The 25,104-nt window shown below is 46.6% G+C and overlaps 1 protein-coding gene across 5 annotated transcripts in view; it reads left to right on the top strand.

Moving 5' to 3' along the window:
* Nucleotides 1–1,201: 1,201 nt before the first annotated feature.
* The window catches only part of MEIS1 (Meis homeobox 1), a 108,197-nt gene continuing 84,294 nt past the window's right edge, over nucleotides 1,202–25,104 (top strand). For 2 of the 5 annotated variants that reach the window (XM_069009066.1, XM_069009071.1), the window contains exons 1-6: nucleotides 1,202–2,105; nucleotides 3,698–3,924; nucleotides 5,468–5,609; nucleotides 6,133–6,183; nucleotides 6,981–7,031; nucleotides 8,451–8,597. In XM_069009066.1, coding sequence (XP_068865167.1) covers nucleotides 2,094–2,105; nucleotides 3,698–3,924; nucleotides 5,468–5,609; nucleotides 6,133–6,183; nucleotides 6,981–7,031; nucleotides 8,451–8,597 — 630 coding nt within the window. In that variant the 5' untranslated portion in view covers nucleotides 1,202–2,093. Of the gene's footprint in view, nucleotides 2,106–2,171; nucleotides 2,374–3,697; nucleotides 3,925–5,467; nucleotides 5,610–6,132; nucleotides 6,184–6,980; nucleotides 7,032–8,450; nucleotides 8,598–25,104 lie in introns of those variants that run through there. The other 3 variants (XM_069009065.1, XM_069009070.1, XM_069009067.1) reach the window with 2 other exon arrangements.

Below are 25,104 nucleotides of genomic sequence, written 5' to 3'. Positions count from 1 at the left end.
CCTAGCAGAAAGGGGACGGGGGGGAAGGGGGGTTGGGGATCGAAACGGGTTTCCCCGAAGTTTGAGACGTGGCGGCGGGGGCCGAGCCGCTGCCCGCCGCCCCTGGGCGTCCGGCAGAGGGGAGCAGCGTCCCCTCTGCCCCGGGGGTTTTACCGGAGGAACCCCCCGTCACTCCCCCGTTCCCTCCAGCAGCTCAGTCGGGACTGCTGTACCGGGGGTCCTCCTTCTCCCGCCCCGCTGCCCGGGCGGAAGATGCGATAGTGCCGGGGAAGCCGTCCCGCAAGCGCCCGTTCGGGGCTCGGCGCAGCCCGGCCCGCAGGTAGGGGGGGAAGGGGCACGGCGAGTTCTCCGCTTCCAGACCGGCGGGGACCGGCGGGGCTGCGGGGAGGGATGGCTGTGCTTTTGAACGCAAGGGAGCGGACCCCCGGCTCGGCAGATGGAGGCACCGGCTGGGGGATCGCCCCGCGCAGGACAGGGCGCCCGCGGAGCTCGGCGGAGGGGATGGGGATAGGGATGGGGATGGGAATAAGGATGGGGACGGGAATAGGGATAGACGGGGCTGGGGGGGCGCCCCCCCGCCGGCGCGCCGGTCCGAGCCCCGCTTCCCGCCCGGACCAATGGGGGCGCGGCGCGGGGCGGCGCGGCGCTGATTGGTCGACGGCGGCGCGGCGGCGGCGGCCGGGGGCCGGGTGAGCTCACTCGGCCGGCGGCCGCGGGGGGAGCCGCCGGGGAGGGGGGGGGGGCGCCCGGCGAGGCGGGCGGCGGAGCGAGGGGCGGGCGGCGGCGCGACCCCGGGGCGCTGCGCGGGCGCTGCGCAGGGCGGCGGCGCCGTCAGACAAAGGCGACGGGAGCGTCCCCGGGGCTGCCGGGGGGGGGCGGACACGGCGTCCGCGTGCGCGCGGGGGGGCGCGGAGGGCAGGGCCGGGAGGGGGCGGTGTGTCCAACCCGCGGCGCTGCGCGGGCGCGGGGCGGGCGGCGCGCCCCCCTGCGCCGGTGGCGGAGTTGCTGCCGCCCAGCGCATTGTGTAAGACGCGACCTGTTATGGCCACCACTACTTCCGGGTTCCCGCAGTCTGCTCCAGCCCGGCGCTGCGCTGCGCTCGGGCGGAGCGGCGGCGGCGGCGGCGGACGGACGGCAGCGCTCGGACCGCGGCGGCGGCGGCGGCAGCGCCTCCCCCCGCCTTCCCCCCCCGCCATCCCGCCCCGCTGCCCTTCCTCCCGCGCCCGCCCCGCACGGCACCCGCGCCCGGCCCGCCTCCGCCAGCCTCGCCCGGCGGCCGCGCAGGGGCAGAGCGAGCCGGCGCCGGCGAGGAATTAGGAGCGATCCGAGGAGGAGCGAAAAAAAAAAGCCCCCCATCATCATCATCATCATCATAATAACCATAATAAAAGGAGAGCCGGCGCGTTAGCGAGCCTTTTTAATTTTTAATTTTTCCCCCTCCTTCTCCTCCTCCCTCGATTTTTAAATTTTTTTTTCTTTTTTCTAAATTTTTATTCTTTTTTTTTTTTTATTTTTTTTTTTTGGGTGAGCGCACTCGAAAATTAACATTCGCGGTGTCCTGCGCGGTGGGAGCACACGCAGCGGATCATCATCAGTCATTCACCACCTTGACAACCTCGCCTGTGATTGACAGCCGGAGTGGCAAAAAGCCATGAGACTTGGTAGTTGGGTTTGAGGGGCACTTTAAAAAAAAAAAAAAAAAAAAAAAAAAAAGAGAGAGAAAAAAAAACTGATTTGGGGAAAGGATATTTGCTTTCGCCCCGCTGCTGTCTTGGAAACGAGAGGGGGAGAGTAAGAGAGAGAGACAGGGAGAGAGGGAAGAAAGAAAGAAAAAAGAAGGAAGGAAGGAGGGAGAGCTGATTTTTTTTCTTCTAATTTTTTTTTCTCCTTTTTTAATGCTGAGTTACCGTATCGCTTCGCTGAGATCCAGCAAGCCGAAGATTTTACTCGATTGCTTCCATTGCTGGAGACGCTAAGGGATTTTTGCCTTTTTTTGGGGGGTGAGGGGGGGGGAACTTCGCGTTTCTTTCTTTTCACACTGGCCTTAAAGAGGATATATTAGAAGTTGAAGTAGGAAGGGAGCAAGCAGGCCGATGGCGCAAAGGGTACGTATGATTAAAAAAAAATGGATTTCAAATGTGAAATAATATTGAAACGTGGCTGACAGAGACGCTGCGAAAAAGTTTCTTTTTTTTTTTTTTTCTCCTTTTTGGAGTAGGGGCACAAAGCAGTGTCCTGCAGCGGAAGGATTTATCAGTTGTACTTGTAGGCTTAAAACCTGTGTATATTGCTATTTTCTTGATTCTTTTACTCCCCATCCCGGAGCTCTCAGGGAAGAGGCAAGCTTTCTATACATTAATGACATGCAGGCATGTAAGTGAATATGTCCGAGCCTCTGTATTTGTTGGTTTTGTAGCTCTAGTCCTACCAATGTCTTTTTTAAAATCACCAGTGCTTGAAATATTTGAATGTGTGCATGTCTCTGAGCATTTTGCTGTGTTAGTGATGATATACCGCTTCACTTTCAGAAGATAAGTTCTGGCTGGGAGTAAGCACAACTTTTTTTTTCTTCTTTTACCTCCTTTTTTTTTCACCCCTTTTTTTTTATATATATATTCTGTCCCAAAAGGTGCAGTGCAGTGGGCAACTCCCCCCACTCCTTTAGAAAGAAAGTGACTTTAATTTGAATTGGAGGGTAGCAGCATTCACTGCTATTTGTATTGTTGTTTCTATTTTGATTGCGGTCTCTTTTTTTTTTTTCTTCTTCTTCCAACTACATCCTAAATTGAAGTTTTGAGTAAAAAAATAAATCAGCTGTAGCCGGGTGAACAGGGATTTGGGGAAGGAGAAAAGCCCTGAAAAGATGTTTTGTTGCCTAATTTGCCTGCCGCCGTCCGAGAGCTGGTTGGGAAAGAAAGTTCCTCTGCTGACAACTTGCCTTTTACTCTTTCGGTCCAAGCAAGTGTCAGGGATCTTTAAAAGTGTTTATTCACACCTTCGCTTTTAATAGATGAAAAGTGGCCGTTTCCCCCGCTGCCTGGGAACCGCGGTAGCTTTCGCTCCTTAATCTTTAACAAAGAAAACCCTTAAAAAAAAAAAAAAAAGAAAAAAAAAAGAGGCATTCCCAAAATCCCGAGAGCCCGGGCGAACGTTTCCAGCTTTTCGGCTTTAAAAGTTGCGTTCGCGTGGAATTGCTGGAAATCCGCAAATCGCTTCTTCTGGTTTTTGGTTTTGTTTTGTTTTTGTTTTTTTTTTTTTTACCGCTGCTGAAGTTTTTGCATCCTCGCTGGGTGAGGTACCTGACTTCTTATCAGCGGGAAAAAGTTAAGCGGAGGGAAATTTGGACTCGGGGAACCGCTTCCCTTCACGGGATGAGGGGGGCGGGGGGGGGGGGCTGGGAACTTTGGGGATGGGGATTGGGGTGGGGTTTTTTCACTTTTATTTATTTTATTATTATTATTGTTGTTGTTGTTATTTCTCCTCCGCCCCAGACTCGGAGGGCTTCGGGCCGCAGCAGCCCAGCCCCTCTGCTCCCGGCCTGGGGCGGCTTTCCCTCCCCAGGGCCGGCGCCGCGGAACCCGGGCGCGCTCTGGGGGGATCGCGGCTCGTCCCCGGGGGGGGACAGGGGAGCGGAGCTGCTGCCGGGGGCGCTGCCCCCGCCTCCCCCTGACGCCTCTCTGCTCTCTCTGCCCCGCAGTACGACGAGCTGCCCCACTACGGCGGCATGGAGGGGGTGGGCATCCCCACCACCATGTACGGGGACCCCCACGGCGCCCGCCCCATGCAGCCCGTCCACCACCTGAACCACGGGCCGCCGCTCCACTCGCACCAGTACCCGCACGCCGCCCACGCCAACGCCATGCCCCCCGCCATGGGCGCCTCCGTCAACGACGCCCTCAAGAGAGATAAAGATGCCATCTACGGGTAGGTGCCGCGCAGGGCTCCGCGCAACCTGCGCGGGATGGAGCGGGGGGCAGTGTGGGCTGCGCGGAGAGGGGAAGGGCGGGATGGGGAGCTCTGCACGGGAAAGGGCCGCGTTCTTAATTCTGTGTCGTTACTGTTTTAGGAGGCGAGGGGGAGAGGGTTGGGGTACCCCTGGCATGGGGAGCCGCGTGGGCTCGGGTAAAAAGGAGCTTGCTGGAGGGGTGGCAGGCATCACCGCGGGAGGGAGAGGAAAATAATATTCCCAGGGCATAGCCTGCGCCGGGTGGTAAATCTCTGCACGGAGTTTTGGAGCAGGGCGAGTTTGGAGAGCTTTGCCCAACTTTCCACCTTGTTCGTCTTTCCTTGTGCTATGAAGGAGAGAACTCAAGAGCTGCTTCTCTCAAGTCTTTAAATTTTTTAATTTTCTTTTTTTAAAAAATACCTTTTATCTGACAGCATTGAATTTTTCTCAGTGTGGCAACTTGTAAAGCAGTTTCTAGGCCATTGCGATGGGAGCTGACGGGGTTACATTGAGCGCAGATGCTTTCAAAATGTATCTGCCCAGCTGGAGTTTGAAGGGGAGTTTAAGAGCCTTTAAAAATCACTCTCGGGACAGTGAGGAGAAGGGGGAGGAAAACAAAATTCATGGAGTTCGGTTTCTTTTATTGGTTTGTCAGAAATCTGAAGGGTTGGTTAAAACTCGGTGGTGTATGGTACCCAGAAGGAAAAAAAAAAGTATCAAGCCCTGGGAGAGAAAAAAAAATGAACTCCCTGTTATAAATATACATATATATATGTGCGTGTGCGCCCACGCTTATTTATTTATTTAAATTATTAAACGGGCGAAGGAACCAGATGCACACGCTGCCTTTCTCCCAGGGAGGCTTTCCAAGCTGGGAGTGCCCAGGAGCACCTGGTTCCCCCCGCGGGTCGGCGGCTGCAGAACCCCGGGGGGCGGAGGGCCGGGCAGGCCGTAGGGAGGCAGCCCGGCTTGGCCAGTGCCTGCCAGTGGGTCGGAGCTGTGTTGAGTGGGTTTAAGGGCTTTTTCTTTTTTTTTTCTTTTTTCCATTTGGATGGGGGTTGTTTCTTTTTCCGTTTTTCTGTTGGTTTGGGGTTTGTTTTTTTCCCTTTTCACTCCCAGCAAGTCCTTCAGCAGAAAACGGGAATTAAAAGCATGAGAGGCAGAAGTGTCTGTCCAGGGATTTTAATTTTTTCATTTTTTTTCCTAAAGACAAGGAAAGTTAATTCAAAATGGCTGCTGGAACCGGGTTGGGTTTTATTCTTGGCTTGTCCTAAGGTTATATTAACAATATCTGCAGCCAGACAGTGCCGAAAGGCCAGGGAGATGCCAGGCTGCCGGCCGGCTGTGGGAAGGGGCCGGGACGCTGCGGGAGGCGGCGGGTGGTGCTGGAGCCCCCTCTGTGGGTACCCCCTTCCCCATGCACGCTGCTGTGGGACTAACTATTGTTGTGTTTGGTTTTTTTTTGTTTCGTTATGATATTTTCCCCCCCTCTGTGTGTGTGACTATTGTATTTTCTTTCAGACACCCCCTGTTCCCTCTTTTAGCACTGATTTTTGAGAAATGTGAATTAGCTACATGCACACCCAGGGAGCCCGGGGTAGCGGGAGGCGATGTTTGCTCCTCTGAGTCTTTCAATGAAGACATAGCAGTGTTCGCCAAACAGGTCAGCAAAACCGGGTTGAAAACAGTAGAAGAAAAAAAAAAAGAGGGGAAAAAAAATCGTATCGAGAAAAACAAGTCTCTGTTGAGATAAAGATGCGCGTTTCCCCCTCCCCCGTCTCTTACTGAAAGAGGCAAAAAAAACCAAAACAAAAAAAATCCCCAAAACCCCAACCAAAACAAAACACGGAAAAAAATCAGGAAATCTCGGCATTTACTACCCCCCTTAAAAAATGGATAAAGTGGAGCGGTCTGTGCCCGGCCGGGAGTTGTGCTGCGCGGCTCCGGGAGCCAGGACAGGCTCTGCCGGGGAAGCTCCATAGGTATTTTTCAGTGTATTTGATTCACTTGCTCAAGTGTTTGGCTGATGTACTAAATCCAGCAGTCAGGGCTTTGCACGGAAGGTTACATAATGGACCCGACAGTGTAATGAAGCAAGAAATAATAACGTCTGCTTTTTCTGCTTCCATATTTCAAATCATTTTTATTATTATTTTTCCCCCTTTCCTTTCCTTTCTTACGTTTAGATCCGAGCAGAGAAACCCCTCTTTTCCTCTAATCCTGAACTGGATAACTTGGTAAGAGTTAACACTTCTTCCTCTCCCCACCCCCACCCTCCCTTCCCTTCCCATTTATTTATTATTTTTTTTAAACTTCTGTGTCATCTGGAGAGGTGGTTTGGTGGTGCTAAATTGAAAATTTCTCACATGGATTTTTTAGAATTATAATTGTTACGATGATGATTTTTATATTTACAAGTAAATACGGTGTGGTAATTGCTTGGAAGTAAAAAATCCCATAAGGATATACATAAAGGAAAACCCCATCCAAAGAGGAGCTGGCAGGCTTGATGGTGAGCTCGCCTGCCCAAGAGGAGCGTGGATTTATCCCCGCTGTAACCAGCCCCTCCACGCACCTTTTAAGCAGCTCGATGGGAAACACAGAGGATTACAATGGCTGGAGATGCACCAGTGGCAAATTCACTGAAAATGAGGTCGTTTTTCTCTTTCTTTCCTTCCTCCGTTAAGGATAAATATTTTGCCTCCACTGTAGGAGTCCTGCTCCTGCTTTCACAAAGCGAGGAGCCAGTGATGGTGTTTAGAGGGTTGTTTTTTTTTTTAAGAAATGTTTATGATCCGTATAATTCAGTTGCTTCGTTGCAACAGGGATTTTTTTTGTTAACTCTAGATCGCTTCTCGTTAAACAGCGCACAAAGCCACCGCTATTAAGTTTTAGTGTTATTGCCATAAATCAAAACAACTTTTTATTTACTACTAGAGAAAAGTCAAGCTGCAAAGTGTGGCCGGGGTGGCTGTGGGAAATATCCCCAAATCCAGGAATGAGATTAATGCTCATGTTGTTTGTGTCATTGCAGATGATTCAAGCCATACAAGTATTAAGGTTTCATCTGTTGGAATTAGAGAAGGTAATTTTTGTCTCTCTCTTTCTCTCTCTCCCTCTCTCTCTACCTCCCCCCCCGCCTTTCTTCCTCCTCCGTTTCAGTACTGCTGAAGTTCAGGCTTCTGGTAAATTTGCATAAATGTCTTTCTTTCTGGTAATTAGTGTCAAGACCAATCTTGGCGTCCATTTCTCTTCGCAGTTTAATTACAATTTCAGCCTCTAAAACCGAGCTCTCGAACGCCCAGGCCTTGTGTTCATTGTAATACTTTGCTGGCTTTGTATAAATAGTTGCAGTTCTGTGGTGCCGCAGATGAGACTCAAAATGGTTAGTTCAGTCAAGCCCCTGAAATTGTGATTAAAAAAAAAAATAGATATTGTTTTTCCTTGGCGTTGGTGAGGAAGAGACTTCGGTTGCAGTTAGTTCGAAGGGGGAATTTTTTTTTTTTTTTAAGAGCCATCTGCAGGTCAGGCTCAGGGCGCGGATTGTCCTGTAACATTTTGCAGAGACAAAGCAGAGTTGATAGTTCTGTCTGTCTCTTGTTCCTGGGAATATTGTACACCTCTGAGCAGAAGAAAGAGATTGCAGCCTAAACTCAGGATTTTTTTGTTGTCTATTTTAGAAATCTTAGGAGGGAGAATGCTAATTTCTAAGCAGGCGGTGTCATCCGAGCTCATGTTAAATTGGAAGTGCGCTCTGGGTTTCCTGAGGATTTTTTACGTGTCATTGATAGCTGGCCTGGAAGAGAATTCCCTTTCTCCTAAAAATAAACTTTTTGAGAGGTTTTTAAATAGTTGAAAAGTTTCTCGTGAGCCTTAGTCACTTTATCTAACCATAACTGTCAGGTTGTTCTCGCTCTACCGAAATGTGTTAAAATCTGTCCATTAATAAAGGCTGCTCAGGTACAAGTCTTATCAGAGCAACTGGGGATTTCAGGGCATGGATGCCTATAATGTATTTCAGCCCAGTGCATTGGGATTTTTTTTTTTTAATCCTTTTTTCTGTCCTCATACCCCTTTGGAAAGGGTTTATGATGAAATAACTGGATGAAATTAAATAGTTTACCTTAAATGTCACCCATGCAGGTCACCTCTCTAATGGCCACAGCTCCGGGAGCAGATGAATTTAACACGGGTGTTGAATATGTTGTAGCCTGTGAATCATCTTGTCACTGTCAATTTTCTGGGATATCTCTATTTTGCGAGAAAAGAAAGTTATTCCTAATTCTGGATGCGTCTAGGGGTCTCAGGGGGATAATTGCAGTGTGTTTCCCCTATTTAGGACTTTTGATGTCACAGGGGCAAAGGGGGGAGACTGGTTGCACTTGTCAATTTTACTTATGTATTCCTGATTATATTTTCTTCCTTTTTCCCCCCTCTCTTTTTTCTTTTTCTTTTTTCTTTTTTTCTTTTTTCTTTTTTTTTTTTAACCTCTGTCATAATGTAGGTACACGAATTATGTGACAATTTCTGCCACCGGTATATTAGCTGTTTGAAAGGAAAAATGCCTATCGATTTGGTCATAGACGATAGAGAGGGCGGATCAAAATCGGACAGTGAAGACATAACAAGATCAGCAAATCTAACGGATCAGGTATGATCTCGCCAACGTCGCACACGCTAAAATTTGTATGCAGATCGCTTGCTGGGTCACTACGCCTCCTTTTATTATTTGCATATGATTAAGTCCCTTTTAGATAAATTTCCATCGAAATGAAAATTTTTGAATAATGTGGCTATTATTGCTTCATTAAGGCTTGCTCCCAGATTCGACCTGGCGAGATGAGCTTGTAAAAGCATCGCCTGCAAACTCGACCTGTTTCTTGTCGCTTTTAATTTTTGTCTTTATTTTATTTACCCTTTCCAATAATAGAAGTGGTATCTGTGAAATCACTGGCTTCTTGGTAGCTTAGGGAAGGAAGGGCTGGAGTCGTTGACCAAAACAATAATAAAATCCAAGATAGGTGGTCTGGAGAAGACAGAGTGAGTTTGAAATCTAGCAAATACTGGCTATTTTCTTCCCGTCTCTACGGTTCATTAGTCCGTCTTGTCAGTTTTCCTTGGCCGAACGCTTTTAGACTTGAGTGAACATTGCTTTGTGCACGCCTGCCTGCTGCAAACGCGCCCATTTTATTTTACTTAATAGAAAAAAAAAAGGGAGAAAATAAAATGGGATTCAGGTTTTAAATTCTTTTCCTTGATCTTTCAAGTTTTCAAGCCCTCTCTTTAAAAAATAAATATAGTCAAAGCCAAAGCCAAGCCAGCAAAGCCTCGCGTGGCTGTGACGGTTGTCCACGTTTTGTTTGGGATGGTTCAGACCTTTAATGTCGGCTGCAGCCGGGTGGGAAATGTGGGTGAGCTGAGTGGGGAGAGCTGGCTGTCCCCTCTCCCTTCCCTCCTCCTTCCGCTGGGCGCAGACTGGGATCCTTGCCTTTTTCATGGGAGCGTTTGGGGCTAATGCAGGAGGTGCCCAGATCTAAATTAAGCTCCTGGATGATGGTAGTGACTGAGATTTGGCTTTTATTCGAGTTGGGTGAAATGGTGGGGTTTTCGCGGTCCGTTTGTTTGCTCTGAACCGAGGGGTAGCAGCGCTTTGCCTGTGAGAGAGGGGACCTCAAGCACACACACAGTCGCTGGTTAAACCCCCCAAGTTATTTCTTCTTTATGATCAGCTACGTAAATACAGTGTTAGGAGTGATCTGCTCCTGACTCTGGAGGTTTCCTTTTGTTCAAGCAAGGCGCAGCCAAGCAGACAGGAGTTTCCTCAGCTGCTTTGCTGTTATCACTGGCACTGTCAGCTGGGAGTTATTTTATAGATCACCAACATGAAGGTGCATTGCATTGCAGCGTGGGCAGTATCTGAAATATTTTCTCCTCTCTGCCAAAGGCTATCGGGTAGTGTCGTGACAGGGGAGGCAGGCTTGAAGGAAGGCATGAACTTTTAAAAAGGGGTTTATGTGCCCATAGGTAGGCTGTTTTGAAGGGATTTTTTTTTCCCCACCCAAATTTGCTGTGAAGGGGAAAAGCTTGGCAGAGTGGGTGGAGGGTGGTGTGGCAGGGAGATACCTGGGACTGGTGAGGATGCTCTGGGGAGCCTCTGGCCCCGTGCAGCGCCTTAGAGCAAGGGGAACCCTCCAGTCAGGGTCTAGCTGAGGGAAGCTCGGCTTGCTGCTGTTGAATAAAAATTGTAATCCAACAAGTCTAACTAGAAAATGGGTTTCTAAAAGCTCTGGAGTGCTGGGTACATAAAGCTATTTGAGCAAATTACAAGAATCGCTCAGGGGCACGAATGAAATCAACACTTTAATTGCCTCCAAAATGAAGATTTATACCCCATTTTCCCAACGAATCATTATTTTATTAAAGTGAAAGCTAAAGAAATGAAGCTACAGTTTTGGGGTTGTCGGGGGTCGGTGTGTTTCTCCACCACCCCGCGCCCCCCTTTTTGTCGCCCGGAGCGCGGACATTGCGCGCCCGGCGCCGTCCCCTCTCCCGCTGCGCGGGCCGGCCGCGCTGGGCCGCGGGGCTCGGCCCCGGCACTCCCGGCTTGTGCGAGCGCTGCGCCAGCCGCGCCCCGGGGCGCTCCGGCTCCGCTCCGGGCAGCGGGGTGCGCAGCCCCGCACCTCCCCGTCCGCACCCGCGGAACTGCGCGGGGAGCGGGGCTTTGCTTTCCCCGTTGAAGGGAAAAGGTGCAAAAATGCGCTTTTTCCACCCCCCTCCCCCCCGGGCGATGAGGCGGCGGTTCAAACCCACGGAGGCCGGGCGGGCGGCGCGGGGGTTGCGCGGCGGGCTTTACCGGGGGATGCGCGTCTCCCGAGCCCTCCGGTAAACTCCGGTGCCAAGCCCGGCCCCGGCGCGGCCGGCAGTATCGGGGCCCTAATGGTTCAGTAATAAGGTGTTGAGTGCTGGTCGCCGGGGCGGCTAATTAGGATGTGACTGCGCAGGGCGCGTTTATGGCTGCGCGGCCCTGGGATGCGCGGGCGCACAGGGCCGGGCGGTGGGAGCGAGGGGCTGGCTCCGGGCATGGGGCCCCCGCCTGCCCACGGCTCTGTTGGGAGAGTAGTAAAAGAGTAAGTATTTAAAAGCTTTTATTATGGATTTAATTACATTTTCTTATATTGTGGTAGTAAAGGTTACAGTTAACAGGGTGTTTTTTTCTTTTAACTTACTGGTTTCCCCTTATTTATTCTTTCCCTGTAGGCCCCTCAAAGCCAGTGCCTTTAAGTCCCCCCGGTTAATAGAAAGCAATGACACTAATGCTAGATTTTGCAAAGTAAAGCCCTATAACACTAACCATTGTTCAGTGATTTAACCAGCTCAGTGGCACTAGGTCACTAAAATAGCATCCTTCTCCCATGGGCTCGACCCCGCTGCCTGCCAGGGTGAGACCTGCAGAGTTGGTGTTTACCGTCACGGCTCCACAAGTACAAGGCAGGACTTTGGGCTTTTTGCTGGGGATAGTTGAACTCAAAATCATCCAGACCCCGGGACTTTAAAAAACCTGGCTGAAGAATTGCAGCCATCCTCAAAAGTTTCAAAATAAACCTTTTTTAATCATTAGCTTTTCAAACATTTGCATGTTTAAATTTTCAAATGTTTGTCAGAGCCCGGAAAGATTTAGAACACAGCTGTTGTGTGATGTGTCTGGGAAAACTCCTTCTAATAAAAAAAAAAAAGCTCAAAGACTGCCTGTAGTTGGACAGCAGAAATTCAGTTTTGTAGGTAATCCTGAACTGTTACCGTGGGGCTGTTTTCTTGAAGCCACATCACCTTGGCTTCCAGGTGCTCTAGTCCGAAGTGTAAAATTCTCCTAAAAGAGTGTGTCTACAGAAAGCCTTTAGAAAGCCCTTTAAGGAAAACATGGTACAAAGTACCCACCACATCCAAATAAAGTGTATTAGCTGGGTAAGATAGATTTTTATAGGGACAAAACAGTATTTTTCTTACTGAAAAGAAACTTGTTGAGCCCATCCACAATAACATTGCTTCACAAAAATTACAATTTAATAATGCACAAGCCAATTACAGATGTAGAAACTTTTAAAGGCAAATCGGCAAAGAGCCAAATTCCTATAGGAACTATGAGGGAAATGATCAAAAAATGAACATGAAATAAGACTTCCTGCAAGAAGGTCCATAATTCAACATTATTTGACTCTACTGTCAGGGAAATTGTTGAAGGATAGTAAACCGATACTAGAGTCTCAGTCATTTTTGTTACAGTCTTAAATGTTTGCAACTGTGGCGTTTTAGATGGCCCTTCTTGGGTGATAATATATCACATATATACACATGTATGTAATAAAGCAACACCTCTATTTATGTTGCAATAGATTTTATTTTAATGTGTGCAGTTGCAGAGTTGCTCTAACAAAAATGTGGATAGACAGCAGCTTTTTTTTTTTAATGGAAAAATTACTTAAAATATATTCTTTACAAAGAAAGAACCATAAACTGGAATCCAATATAAAGCATAGCTGAAGGTGGTAGAGTTGTTTAGGGCATCGACCAGTTACGACTAGACTTAACTTTCCCAAATTCTCAAATATATTAGCTATACCTTGTAGCCAATACAAAAATAATGCCTTAGAGAAAAAATTACTGAGAAATACTATTTTACTTCGGGACTTCTTCACAGGTACTTTCAAACCATGTATGGTTTTAAAGAGGAGAGCTAAGAATATTGCTGCCTTTAGGATATGTGCTCCCATACTGGAGGAACAGGCATCAAAATAATATATGCGGTGCAGAGGGTGCAAGGTAGAATTCATTTCTGCATAATAAAAGAGTTACAGTGGAGTAGGGCTCTGAGGAGGACCAATAAAATAATGTTTAAAAGACTCAAAATTTAATTTTCTTCCTCTGACTTGTTCACTTTGAGCCAGTGGATCCTTTTTTTGCTTGTTTTGGAGTAATTTTTATTATTTTTGCTGTGATATTTAGAAGCTGTTACCATGCCCCAGTTTGGCAGGCTATTTAATGTGAAGATAGGATATGTTAATTTCTGTTCTGGATGTGTTTTCTCTGATACACTGTGGCTGAAATTGTATTAGCAAAATATGATTTTCTTTGCTCTCCTTTTCTTTGAGTATATACATTGTTGAATAGACATAAGATTGAATATGTTCGAATATATTTTCTTTAGTTTATGATTTCAATTCATGAATCTTTGGGGTTCTTTTTTATTTTTTAATCACTCAAGAGCCCAAAAGCAGTTATCCTTACGGCTGGGTGTAAGATTTGCTGCCTTCCTTAAGTTGCATGGTCAGGCCTAATTTCCATGTAAAGTTTTCCAAACTGAAGTTAGCTTTTGTTGCAAAGGATAATTTAATTCCCAGATTTTTTGGGAATTCTTTTCAACATCAGACCTGACAGAGCTGAGTTTAAACCCCAGTTAACCTCAGAATTGATCCTAAACATTTGCAAGTGTATCCCACGGCATTCCTGCAAGCCAGAGTTTACTGTGTCTGCATTAGGGACCATAGATTGTTATTTTGAGGCAACTTGGAGGCTTGAAAGTTATGAAAAAATGAGTTTTACCTTAAGTTTAACCTTTATGGCTGAGGGTTTGAGTCTTCCATGGCTGCTGGTCCACAGGTAACAATAAAGGTAATGGGCTCTGCATGCAGAAGGGTTACTGCAGCCCCGCGTGGGCAATGTTAGACCTTAAAAAAATCAGTTTATATCGCACTCAATCAAAATGAGTAAGTGTACGTTGTGCTGATAAATACTACTTTAAAAAGCAGTGAAAATCCGGGACAGCTTCTTTAAATTATGGAATCTTTCCTTTGTTTTGTTTTGCATTTCTGCGTTTGGGGTTTTTTGGTCATGTGAGCATGCAGTTAGGATCTATCTTGTGTAATCTAAACAAGTTTAAGAAAATAACAAGGAGAGTTGTTTCTGGTCAGGAGCGTTTTTGAAGGTTTCTGGAATTGTTTCCTGATGAGAGTTGTGCGAGAGAAGGAGAGACCGGGGTGCACTGCAGTGTCATCTCATGTCCTTGGTGTATTACCTTCCTCTCCACATGCCCTGTTTCTCAGAGCAGGCTTTGATTTACATGGCAAATTTGGAATAATTAGTGGTTATATTTTTTTTTTCCTGCAGTTGCAGCAATATTTGGAGGGGGTAGCTCTAAGAGAGCACACGTTTTGTGTTTGGACTTCTCTGAGTGTATTTCCTCCCTTGATTAATGGCTCCGTATCTAACCCACCGCCGATACTCTGTAACGCGTCTCAAATACAACTTGTCGGCAGTTGCTTCAGCTCTTCCTTGGCCAGCTTAGCGTGGTTGCCTTTTCGCTTTCACTACCTTCAAAAGGCAAAAATAAGAGATGTAACCTGGAGCATAGATGAGAGCAGAGTCCCATCGGGCCAGTGTCCTCGGGATTCTTTTTTTTCAATTTAGCTGAGATCCCTGGAAAGCTTCAGTCCTTCGGCGGTGGGGACTTGGTCTCTGTTAGCGAGAGGGCTGCTGGCACAGGGGAGCCCGATCGCCCCTGCGGGCTCAACTCCTTGAGTTGCCTCACTGGTTGCTGCCGTCGTGGGCTCATTTATTTATTTTTGGGAGCATATATCCAAGAGGTGAAGAGCGACATGGAGACTTCAGGCTTACGTGAGTCATTGTGCGTACAAAAGCAATAGCGCAGGCAGCAAGTGGTTTCTGGGGGTTATCAGATTTTGAAAAAGGGAGTTTGAGATTCTGGGGAAATGTTGAAAAATTAAATGTTGGTGAGGTGAATTTAAAAAAAAACCCTGAGTTTGTCCTATAGGCAATAGGTCTGTTTGCAATTTAAAAAACAGAAGTAATTTAAGAGTTACAATACAGAGACTGCCATTTTCTTGGGAACTTGCAGGGGATACAGAAGGTAGGATGGAATTTTGCCCAAATTTGGTGTCTTTTGTTGGCAACAGGATGGGCTGATGAAAATCATGGTGTCTTCTTGTTTTGCAAATGGATTTTATTTTGCAAGCATCTTCAAATCCAGGCCAGGTGCCCCATTGAAGAAATGTTTCCTCCCTGCCCCCGTCAGAGGTTATACGTAACTTGTCCATGAGTTTTGGGGATCAATAAAGGGATAACTCTGAAAGGCAATGGCCCATAACACATGGGGAGTGGGATGAGTTGATCTAATGTTCCCTGCCTGGCCTCAAAACTCGATGAATCTCTGGGTTTGTCCACACAAGGACACTCAGGAGAGGTAAGACAAATTGATTGGGTGTAAAATTAAAGTGCATTAGTTAAAGTGCATTGCACTATTGTGTGGATGCTCTCATTCAGAAGTAAAGTGGCCTTAGTTCACTTTAGCCTAATCCCCTTTGGAGTAGGCCACTTTTCTTTTGAATGAGAACATCCACATTAACTTTTAGTTAATTCGTCTTTCCCGAGCGTCCTGGCGGCCTCGTGCCCGCCGCTCTGGAGAGGTTCGGCTGGCCAGGCGCTGGCTCCCCGCGAGCTTTAGGTAAGCTTTTCATTAGGCATATTTCATCTCCACAGCAGCACTTAACTGCTGGCGCCCGTCATCGCCCCAGCCGGGGCTCCGCACCCTCCTCTCCTCCCGCTCCTGCAGCTCAAGAGCGATATTGTTGTTAATGCTGCCTGGGAAAAAAATTGGAAAGTTTTAGGTGGTAGGGATTTGGGGAAGGATCCGGCCAAGGTGGCGGGGACAAGGGCTCAGCCAGGCTGTGAGGCAGGGGGAGAGCTGCCTGCACCCTGTCTGGGGGTCAGTGGTTTGGGCACTGTGTTTCCCAGGTGAATTTGGCTTCAGGCTGCTCCTGGTATCAGTCCTCCTCCCAATAGTCTGAGCGTTTTATTTTGCGATGGTGAGATCCTGACACGCTTCCTGCATAGTTTCTTCCCTGTCCACTGGTAAGTAATTTTTTAAAGACAGTGAAGAAATCTAGATTATTTTTTTTCAGCTGATATTTTCAATAAGAAAGACAAGATTGAATACTAGCCTGCAGGAGAGCTAATTTACCTGGTGGAAAAAAATAGCAGTTAGTTTTGGAGCTGTTTTATATTCTTGCTTGGAGTTCACTGAGCCTGAGTTTGTGTTAGAGATATTTTCAGGTGTCTTCTAGAGCTTATAAGTAACCTATTTATTTACTTTTTACTGACTCGGCCATATGTGCATATGCTGTGCCATGTCACATGCTTGCCATTGCCCTTTTCATTCATAATAAAATTTACAAGACTTCTTGCATTAGTAAGCAATTTGCTATTGGAGCCTTTCCTAGAAATACAGAATTCTATTTCACCAAAGTATTGTGTTTCCTCTTCAATCAGTAGTGAGGTGAGCTATTTTCTCAAGGACTCTCCAGGCATCTATATGATATTCCCACTTGGGCAGATGATCTCCAAAACTGCATTACCTACTTCTTCATCCTGAAGAGCCATTGCAGTAAATTAAAATTCTCTTATTAGCATCACCAGGCTTTGAATTTGGCCAGTTGTTTCCGTTTGCAGCTTGGCCTTTTCTTTTTCTTCTGTTTTTTTGTTTGTTTTTTTTTAGTATAAAGCAAATATGCGTCCAGACCTTCTTTGCTGAAGTAAACTGGCCGACAATGAGAGGGATAATTCTTTATTTGCTTAAAAGAACTGCCTGTTTTAACTTCAGAAATACTGACCCAGAGCAAAGCAACAGCTGATGCCATCACAGGCCATGTACTGTATTCAAACAGCTGTACAAAATGCAAAGCTGCGGTATTAATCCTGCCATTCACAGTTTATTTAAGTTTTTCAAGCTTCTCTCATATGGGCATGGCATCAATGCCTAATTATGCCTCCATTAGGGTTACTGGGCCCTTAATACAGAAAATTATTGTATTTAAACTTTGGAAAGCTGCATTGATGTAATATAAGATTCTTGCAGCTGGCACATGTTCAGGGAAGGCAAACTTTACCTTGTAATTTTCTTTTCATTCATTTGGCCTTTAGGTTTTGGTCCAGTTTTGTTCCAGAGGTCAGACCATTGCTGGTGTTTTAACACTGGCTTTAAATAGCTCCATTTAAGTCTGCGTAGCTCTCGGGAGAAGGGAGAGTAAGAGCAGATTAAAAACCCCGTGGCTTCGTCAGGGTGCAGGGCTACAAGTGTCTGTGCAAATAGAAATGCTAGAACTGATTGTCTCATGGGTATTTTGCCCTTCTCTGAACCTGGGCCAGCTCTGTCAGTGCAAGCTGGGTTTGATCTGTGGGCATTAAAATCTTGACCCCTGGCAGGGCTGGTGCTACCTATTGCATTGGGGTGGGGTGTGCAGGGATGCCCCTGGCCTCAGCTGGGATATCACCTGCTTGCTGATGCTCAGCAGCAGCCCGAGGCATGTGCTCTCACATGGGGGTCAGCGGCTGCTTGCCGATATTTGGATTTGGATTAATCTGGTGAGCTTAGTAACCATGGCCAGCCCCTTGCTAGAAACCTTGGGAGGACACAAATACTGTAGACTCAGTAGGTGGCACTTTGGCTTTAGGCTTGAGCCACTCTAGGGGACTCTTCTTCTACTTGGGGTGCAGTCACAGAGATACTTCGGCCCCTGAGCTCCTCCACTCGCACCTGCATCATGGAGTTAACTTGCGTAGGCCAAATTTTTTGGTGAGGAGAGTGTCCCAGTGGTTTGTGACTTATAAATTTTCTCTTGTGTACTGTGTTACGGGGGAGTAGTGTCACTGCTGTATTTTGGTGATGGGTACAGCCGTGTCACCAGAAGATCATTTGAAGTCACAGCTTTGCTCTCCCCTTTGCTCATGTGCACACAGGCATTCTGGGCAGCACTTGACACAGACAGGGGCTCTGTAGCTGAGTGGCACCACTGGGCATCACTGTGACAGGAGGGTGTCAGGAGGGGGAGAGAAGCCTTTCAAGCACATGCGCGAGTCGGTGGCAGGCAGCTTCCTGTTGTTTCCCGATACTTGTCAGGATGCTTGGGAAGAGGGTCCTTGTGGTTGCACGGATGCTTGGGATGAGATGCTCATGCACACTGGTGGCAGCTTGGGCACTATGCTCGAGCCATTCCCTCCTTTACCCCTCTCTGCCTGGAGGATTTTGCAGCTGTGCTACTCCTGGAGGCTCCTGGCCCTCCTCCCTGTTGTGCAAACAGTTTTACTGGTGTGGCTTCCACCTATAATGGGAGCATCGTTGTGCTTTGCCCGTGCCTGTGAGGCCTGTGGCAGTGTTTTGTGGCACAGCTATGTAGAAAAAGCAGGGTATGTACAGCCGTGTCTTGCTACATTCATCTAACTCCTGTGGGGGATCTCTTTTTCATTACTGTTTTCCTTAAAGCCAGAGTGGTGGTATGCACATGACTAATATGTGCAGGCAGGATTAATTTTGTTCTTAAATGCACATGTGTGTGTCGAGCCAACATTTGGTCCTCAGTGACAAGTGTTTGAGAGATCCTTTGGGTGAGAGGTGCTACAGTGATGCTGGAGGGGCAGGGGTGGGGAATGCTTCTCTGATGACAGCACGAGGCAGGAGGGGAGATGCGGATTCTCTTCCCAGGTCTGTTGCTGAGGTTCTGGAGCAAGACGATTAGGTGCTTGTGAGCCAAGATATTCTACTTCTCCTTTTCCCTTGTCGTCAGGTAGGGTTGATATCTTAATTTATATGTCATCTAGTGATAGCAAGGTGTATATAGAAGATATTTAAGAATAAGCTGTGATATGTTAAAGTAATTATTTCACTATGTGGATAATCTGAAGAAAATGTTGCAAAGGAAGCAAAATGTTTCTGTTTGGTGTCACAGGAAAGCGCTATGCTGAATTGGAAGGCTGATGGTAAACATTGCTTTTGGTGGCTTTATGCTTTGGTTTTAGCCTCTTCTGCTATTTTCCACTTAATTAGCTTGTCTAAAAAGTATTTAAAGGAGGAAGGGAATAAACTGAAACTTTGGATGGAGTAGGTAGCAGTGCTGCTGGTAACTTCTGCAGAAGGAGCAGAGCTGTGGGGTTGACTGGGAACATTTGTGAGGTGGTGGCTAGTCTGCCTGTCCCAAGGCATGGATCTGTGTGGGGCCATGCCATGAGCCCTGTGCTGCTACAAGTGCCACTGGGTACTCCAAAGCTCCCTGGGAGGTGCAGTGGGACCACACAGACCTCTCAGCCCAACACTTTTGGGTTACTCTGGCAGCTAGCTGTGCTTCCAAGCCACCCCTCAATGAGTGAGTGGAGGCATCAGGGAGCCACGGCCACCTCAGCCTGGCAAACCACCCTGGAGCTCACCGGCCTCTGGCTCCCGCAGCTGGGGCTCGGTGTGTTTTGTGGCCACTGGCTCGCTGGCATGTGGCTTGCAAAGCCAAGCTGTGCAGCCGCTTCTGCCTCGCTGCAGATTTGGCTTGTTGTGAAATGGTAGAAAGTGGAGGAGCTGCTCTGCGGAAGGGTTTGGCCATGAGCGTTGGAAAATGTGAATCACGGGGATTCCAGTTTTAAGCCTTCTGAAGATAACGGGGAGCACGTACTGGAGTGCGTGACTTGCAGAGGGCCTTAAAAAACAAGGCGGTGCCCTCAAGATTAAGCAAACGTTTTACAACCAGGAACACATTTTATACCCAACACAGGCTTTGCAGGTATCACATCCATCCAGACAGAGAGGTGTAGCTGGAGCAAAGCTAATTATACTGCAATTTAATTTTGGTGTTGAACAACAATGCAAGGCGAGTGGGCTCTTGAATCCTGCGAACAATGTGCTGTAATCAAAATACCCTGACTCCGAATGGCGTCTGTTGTCAGTTAGCTAAAAAACCATTTGATAGTTGTGACACAAGCTCAGGGTTTTTGCCTGCGATTGAGCTGAAATGAAGCATGGCTGTTGCAGAGCAAGGGCTGTGCTTGTGCTTTCCCTCCCCAAGAAGCCCCAATTGGGCCGATGGGATGTTGGAAGTCAGAGCCTGCATTTAAGTAATGCAAAAAAATAAGCAGCGGATGCCCCAATGGGTTGATTTTTGTCTTCCCAAAAGGTACCATCCCTAAAAATCTGTAGGGGGAATGCTTAGAGATGTAGGTTTTGCTGTAAGTAAACCTTTGCTGTTTGTCTGAGTCCAGACATTCAGGGTGGGAAGTGCACGTCTCTCCGCAGCACTGACTCCCACTGAAGCTGCCTGCTGGGACTCTGGTGGGACAGAAGGGAGGGGGTGGGAGAAGTTGAGGTTGAGGTCTCCCTCCTGCCCAAGTCTGTCTGGGTAGGTCAGTTTTGGGACCTCAGCCAGTCATCTGACAGCCTGTGCTGTCTCATTTGTACCTGAGCATCTGGCAGATCCCCTTCTAAATGACTTCTAAGACATAAACGCAATAAAGGGAAGGGACGGCAGGCTCTCATTTTCAGGCTAAGTGGCGAGACATTTTTCCTGTTTACACCTTTGGAGGAATCATTACATGAAATATTGAACAGGAAACTCTTATTTGTCTCTGAAGACCTTTTTCCTGGTCTAGAAAGATGTGGAAAATTATCCAGTCTTATTAAATTTAGTAGGAGCCAAGGAGGACTAACGCACCTCAAGGACTTGCACACCAGATTTCTGGATGTCGCAGTGTTGTTTGGGGCTGACTTTGTGCATGTTTCTGCATGATATTTAAACTTAAAAAAAAAAAATAAATCTATGTGGAGCAGTGATTTTTATCTCCTGACTGCAAAGCTGTGTTTCCTTGTGTCAGAAAAGAGCCCGGGATTAACGCTATCTAGTGATATGTCTCTTATCAAAGGGAGGAGACAGGTTTACAATGCGGGGTTGCTCTAAATAGAAAGTACTAGTCAATGTTTGTTGTGTGGGAGACAAAAACCCTGCATCACCATCAGCTGGCTCAGTTAACCTGGCTGAGCAGGCAGTGTTTACTGTTCATCTGAGATTAAAAAAAAAAAAAAAAAAAAAAAAGAGGAATTGAATAAGGTCAGTCAAATTTTAAGGCCCACTGTGATTGAGGCTGTTGATGTTTAGTGTCCATCAAGGCTACCATGTGCAGCAACCTCCAGTGCAAGAAGCAAACCCTGATGTCTAAGTGTCTAAAAGCTGTTTGCTTTTGTTACTGCCAGAGGTTTTTTTGGGTGCCTCTGGAGTCCTTTCTCAAAGAAAAGTCCATCTGCCCGTGCTGTCCCCCCTGGGAGGACTTTGGAGATGACTGCCCAAGTGCAGCAGGTTTGATTTCAGCATAGGCAGAAGGTGTTGGAACTGTGCTTCTGACAGAATGCAGCCCAGGCTAGGGGGGGCTCTGCATAGCTGTGAACACGTGCAACCCTGTGTGCACACAAACATGCACAAATGGGTTTTTTTAAAGTCTTGCCCCTGCAGAGTTGACAGGGCTTTGGTGCCTTCTGGAAGAGAAGAGCTGTGGTTTTTCTCCTTCCTCTTTGTCTTTATGTCCCACCCAGTCTGATGATCTCCATTTCATTCTCCTTTTTTTTTTGTGGTTTATGTTTGCTGCTTCTAATTATTCTTTTTCCTTTGGAAAGCACTATCACCCTGTCCTTTTGCACTTGCATTTTCCACTCATCCTGTTTAGGACTGTCAGGCCCTTTCCTCTCCTCTCCCTGCCATGGTCTCTTCTCCTGCATGCTCTGAGGGTAAGGAGGGGTCAGAAGGCTGTGCTGTGTTAGAGATGCCTCCGTGGGTACGCGGGTGGTGTCGTGCACCACACACCGGGGTAGGGTCAGCACTGAGGCACAACAGCAGAGCTGATGGAGAGCACTGGTGTTGTTTGGTGGATGTTCTTTTGGTGACCTTTGACAGTGTGCAGTGTTAGTTGTGCCTCTGGTCCCTTCAGGTAAAATCCTGGCCTTGTGAAAATCAGTGGCAAAAGTCCTGTTTATTTCCAGTTTTCTATCCTCTCTGGTATTCACGTTGATACCCACTGTCATTCCTTTTATCTATTTGTCTCCTGTGTTGCATGCATAAAGACAGCTTCTATCTTATTTTTCCTATGCAGCTGCGAAGAGTTAGAGAAGAGTTTTACCCTCATTTGCAATAAGGGGAAACTAAAGATAGAAAGCTCATGACTTTTCTGGGGCTAGGAAGGGAATCCAGGTCAGGGCTGAGACTTCCATGCAGAATTTTTTCTGCTTTTTAGTTCGCCAGGCCTTGCCTCCTCTTAACGCTGCAAAGGTTTCCATCTGTGCACAAGTCGCCCTCGCTGTTCTGCTTAGTTGCAGGCGGAGTTATCACCTGCCTGTCATTTCAACGACCTTATTTCCCTTGACTTGGAACGCCATTTTTTCCATCTGAACCTGATCTTTGTGCCTTTGTTGTTGTCCTATTAAAAATAACTCACCTTGGAATCAAAGTTGTATGAAGCAGATTATGCAAGAGTTGTTGGCAGTAAAAAGCATCTATTTTTTAGCATTTTGAAGTTTTTACATGTACAATTTATTTTGATCCCTGTGGTTTTGGTTGTATTGGGTATGATGTCCCCGCTTGGTTTTGGTAGGCTGGGAGGTGGGATTGCTGGCTATCAGCCTTGGTTAGTCCCACTAGGAGATATTTAGGTGGCAAAGCCATGAATGGGTCCTCTCAGAAAGTGGAGTTAATCATGACTCTGAATTTCATGGTCCCCAAAATCCCACACTTGAGGAAACTGGTCTAGTGGAAGCTGTCCTTGCCCATGGCAAGGATTTGGAACTAGATGATCTTTAACGTCCCTTCCAACCCAAACCATTCTATAATTCCATGTTTGTGTAAACAATATATGTGTGTAGAATCTAGGAAATATATGGCATTATATTTTTAGTATTGTCAAAGTATATTTTTAATCCTCTATACCAATTTGTATTTTTCTTCCCAATTAAGAGAAAAATCAAAAGGTTTCTTATATGCTAGATGGGGAACCGGCTACCTAAGGATTCTTATTAGCCATGCCCTCCAGAAGTGCAGAGGGATAGGACTTGTGGATTGCAAAGACCAGGTCTGTCTGTCATGTAGCTCTAATATCTGTCCTATGGATTATACACTTAAGGTATTGAGCAGCTGTATTGAGTGTTTTGCCCAAGTGAGCTTGGGGACATCAGTATGGCCAACAAACAGAAGGATAAACTATGCAAAAAGTAAATCCTTGTTAAATAGGTGAGTTCTGTTTGTAGGAGATGGATGCAATAACTTAATGAATCAGGCCCCTCTTTTTACTTCAAGTTCTTGCCTGTACTGAGCACAACTATTTCCTAATGTGATGGGTCACTAACCTCAACCTTACACAGGTGAAAATTTTTAAAAGGTAGGAGTTAAGAAAATCAGAAGAACATTTCAAACATAGCATATTACTTTTTTCCTGATGAAAAAGTATTTCATTTAGAAAAAGAAAATGAGATAAAACTTCAGAACAAGAACAATAAGCCCAAATTATGTTGACAAATTGCTGGCAGCAGATCCATTCCTCCAGGGCAAGGGGATGAATGATTATACCTGCAGCCAATTCTCTGGTAGCCTGGAGGAGTGAAGGGTTGTCCAACAGGTAAAGGAATTAGCTGTTCCCCATTTCCAGTTGTTACACAAACACAAATGAGCCCACAAGAGGGCTGTGCTCACAAAACTTTTGAGAAGATATATATCAAAAGATGCTGAGTACAATTTTTATCACCTGTAATAGAAAGCTATTTCTTTTATTTATGTACTTATGGTCAAACCTTTGGTTCCTTGGCCAGAAGCTCTTCTTTTCCCGTTCATATGCTTGGTGCTGAAAAAAATCCATTTTATTCTTTAATATAAGCAGAAGGCAATAGTTCCTCCCATTTTGTATTAGTGTTAACTTGTGTTAGTTAAGGAATGTTAACTAATCCAGCTGTTGTTGGATTACAATAGTAAGTGTATGTAATGATATTTATATACTGTACAAAATATCTAATTCAGCCATTAACCACGTAATTTTGTCTGTAGCTTTTTTGTTTATTGAGGCTTGATGTTCACCATGGTACAAGTCAATAACTACTTTGGAGGCCTCATCAAATGTGCTTCTCCTTTTGATGGGGCCGTTGCTCTGGGACTTGCTGGGGCTTGTGCTTTTCAGCCCAGCACATCGCCAAGTGGATGAAGTACCTTGTAATGGTCATGGGAGGCAATTGGTGCTTCTGGAATTGAAATATGCAAATTTTTGTTATTTCCTTTCCTTCTCCCTTTCCTTCTCTTTCTTCTGTTCTTTTTTTTCCCCTGCTTATACCAGAGTACTTCACAACCTTCAGAACCAAGACAAAAGTCAGGAAATGTATTTCAAATGCCATGGCTTAAGATAAAACGTGCTGTGGAAGGTCTTTTGCCCTTAAAGTGGTGCAGCATTAGGGCACCTGAATCCTCTTTTATTTTAAATCAGTCATGCGACCATGACTCGAATCAGTCACTAACCAGGCCACGGTTTTGGCACTAGAAACTATTGACCAACAAGAAAGGCAGTGGTGCAATACGAGTTTAAATCATGGGAACTTACAGCCCAGCCTCAAAATCCTGAAATTACTTTCCTTGTGTATTCCTGATTTTCTTGTGTGTTCTTGAGTTTGCAAAGATTTGGGCAGAAAGTTTCAGTTGGATCTTGTGACAGGGGTGAGCTTGGAAGAGGAAGATAAAAGCTGCTAAGGCCATTATCCTTATTTATACAGTATTGTCACGACCGTGCGGCTGGGACCCTCCTCTGGAATGAGCCAGCCCAGGCCATGGAGTGATTAATTTATATTACTATGCACTTCTCTGAAGTCTCACTTTGGGAGAGAGAACTCAGCTTGTTTTACAGCCACTAATTTAAAGGGCCAACAATATCTGTGCTGTACATGAGTGAAGTCTCATTTTAATTTTTTTGTTTGTTTGTTTGTTTTATTGTTGTTGTTGTTTTTGTTATTCCCTCAGTAGAAACTGAAGCTCTGAGATCCCATGGCTCATCCCAAGTTATTTGGCTGGGGGGGAGCTCGGGTCGCAGGCTTTAACCTCCTACTTCCGAGGGGCATTGCTCATTTGCAGAAATGGGGAACAAGTCTTCTCATTTCTCTCATGTGCCCACAATTAGCAGGAATGCAGGATTTCCATGTGGAAGGTGACGTGGAATTCACTTCTGTTTATGGCAGCCTTCATACAGTGGATTTAAAAAAATCACTATAATTGCTAAGGAGCCCCGTTAAGTGATAAACTGCAACTTCATGGAGAAGAGAAATA

This window comes from Aphelocoma coerulescens, chromosome 3 (genome assembly GCF_041296385.1).
Source record: "Aphelocoma coerulescens isolate FSJ_1873_10779 chromosome 3, UR_Acoe_1.0, whole genome shotgun sequence".
In the NCBI taxonomy this organism is placed as follows: domain Eukaryota; kingdom Metazoa; phylum Chordata; class Aves; order Passeriformes; family Corvidae; genus Aphelocoma; species Aphelocoma coerulescens.
This window is presented reverse-complemented; position numbering and strand designations above follow the sequence as displayed.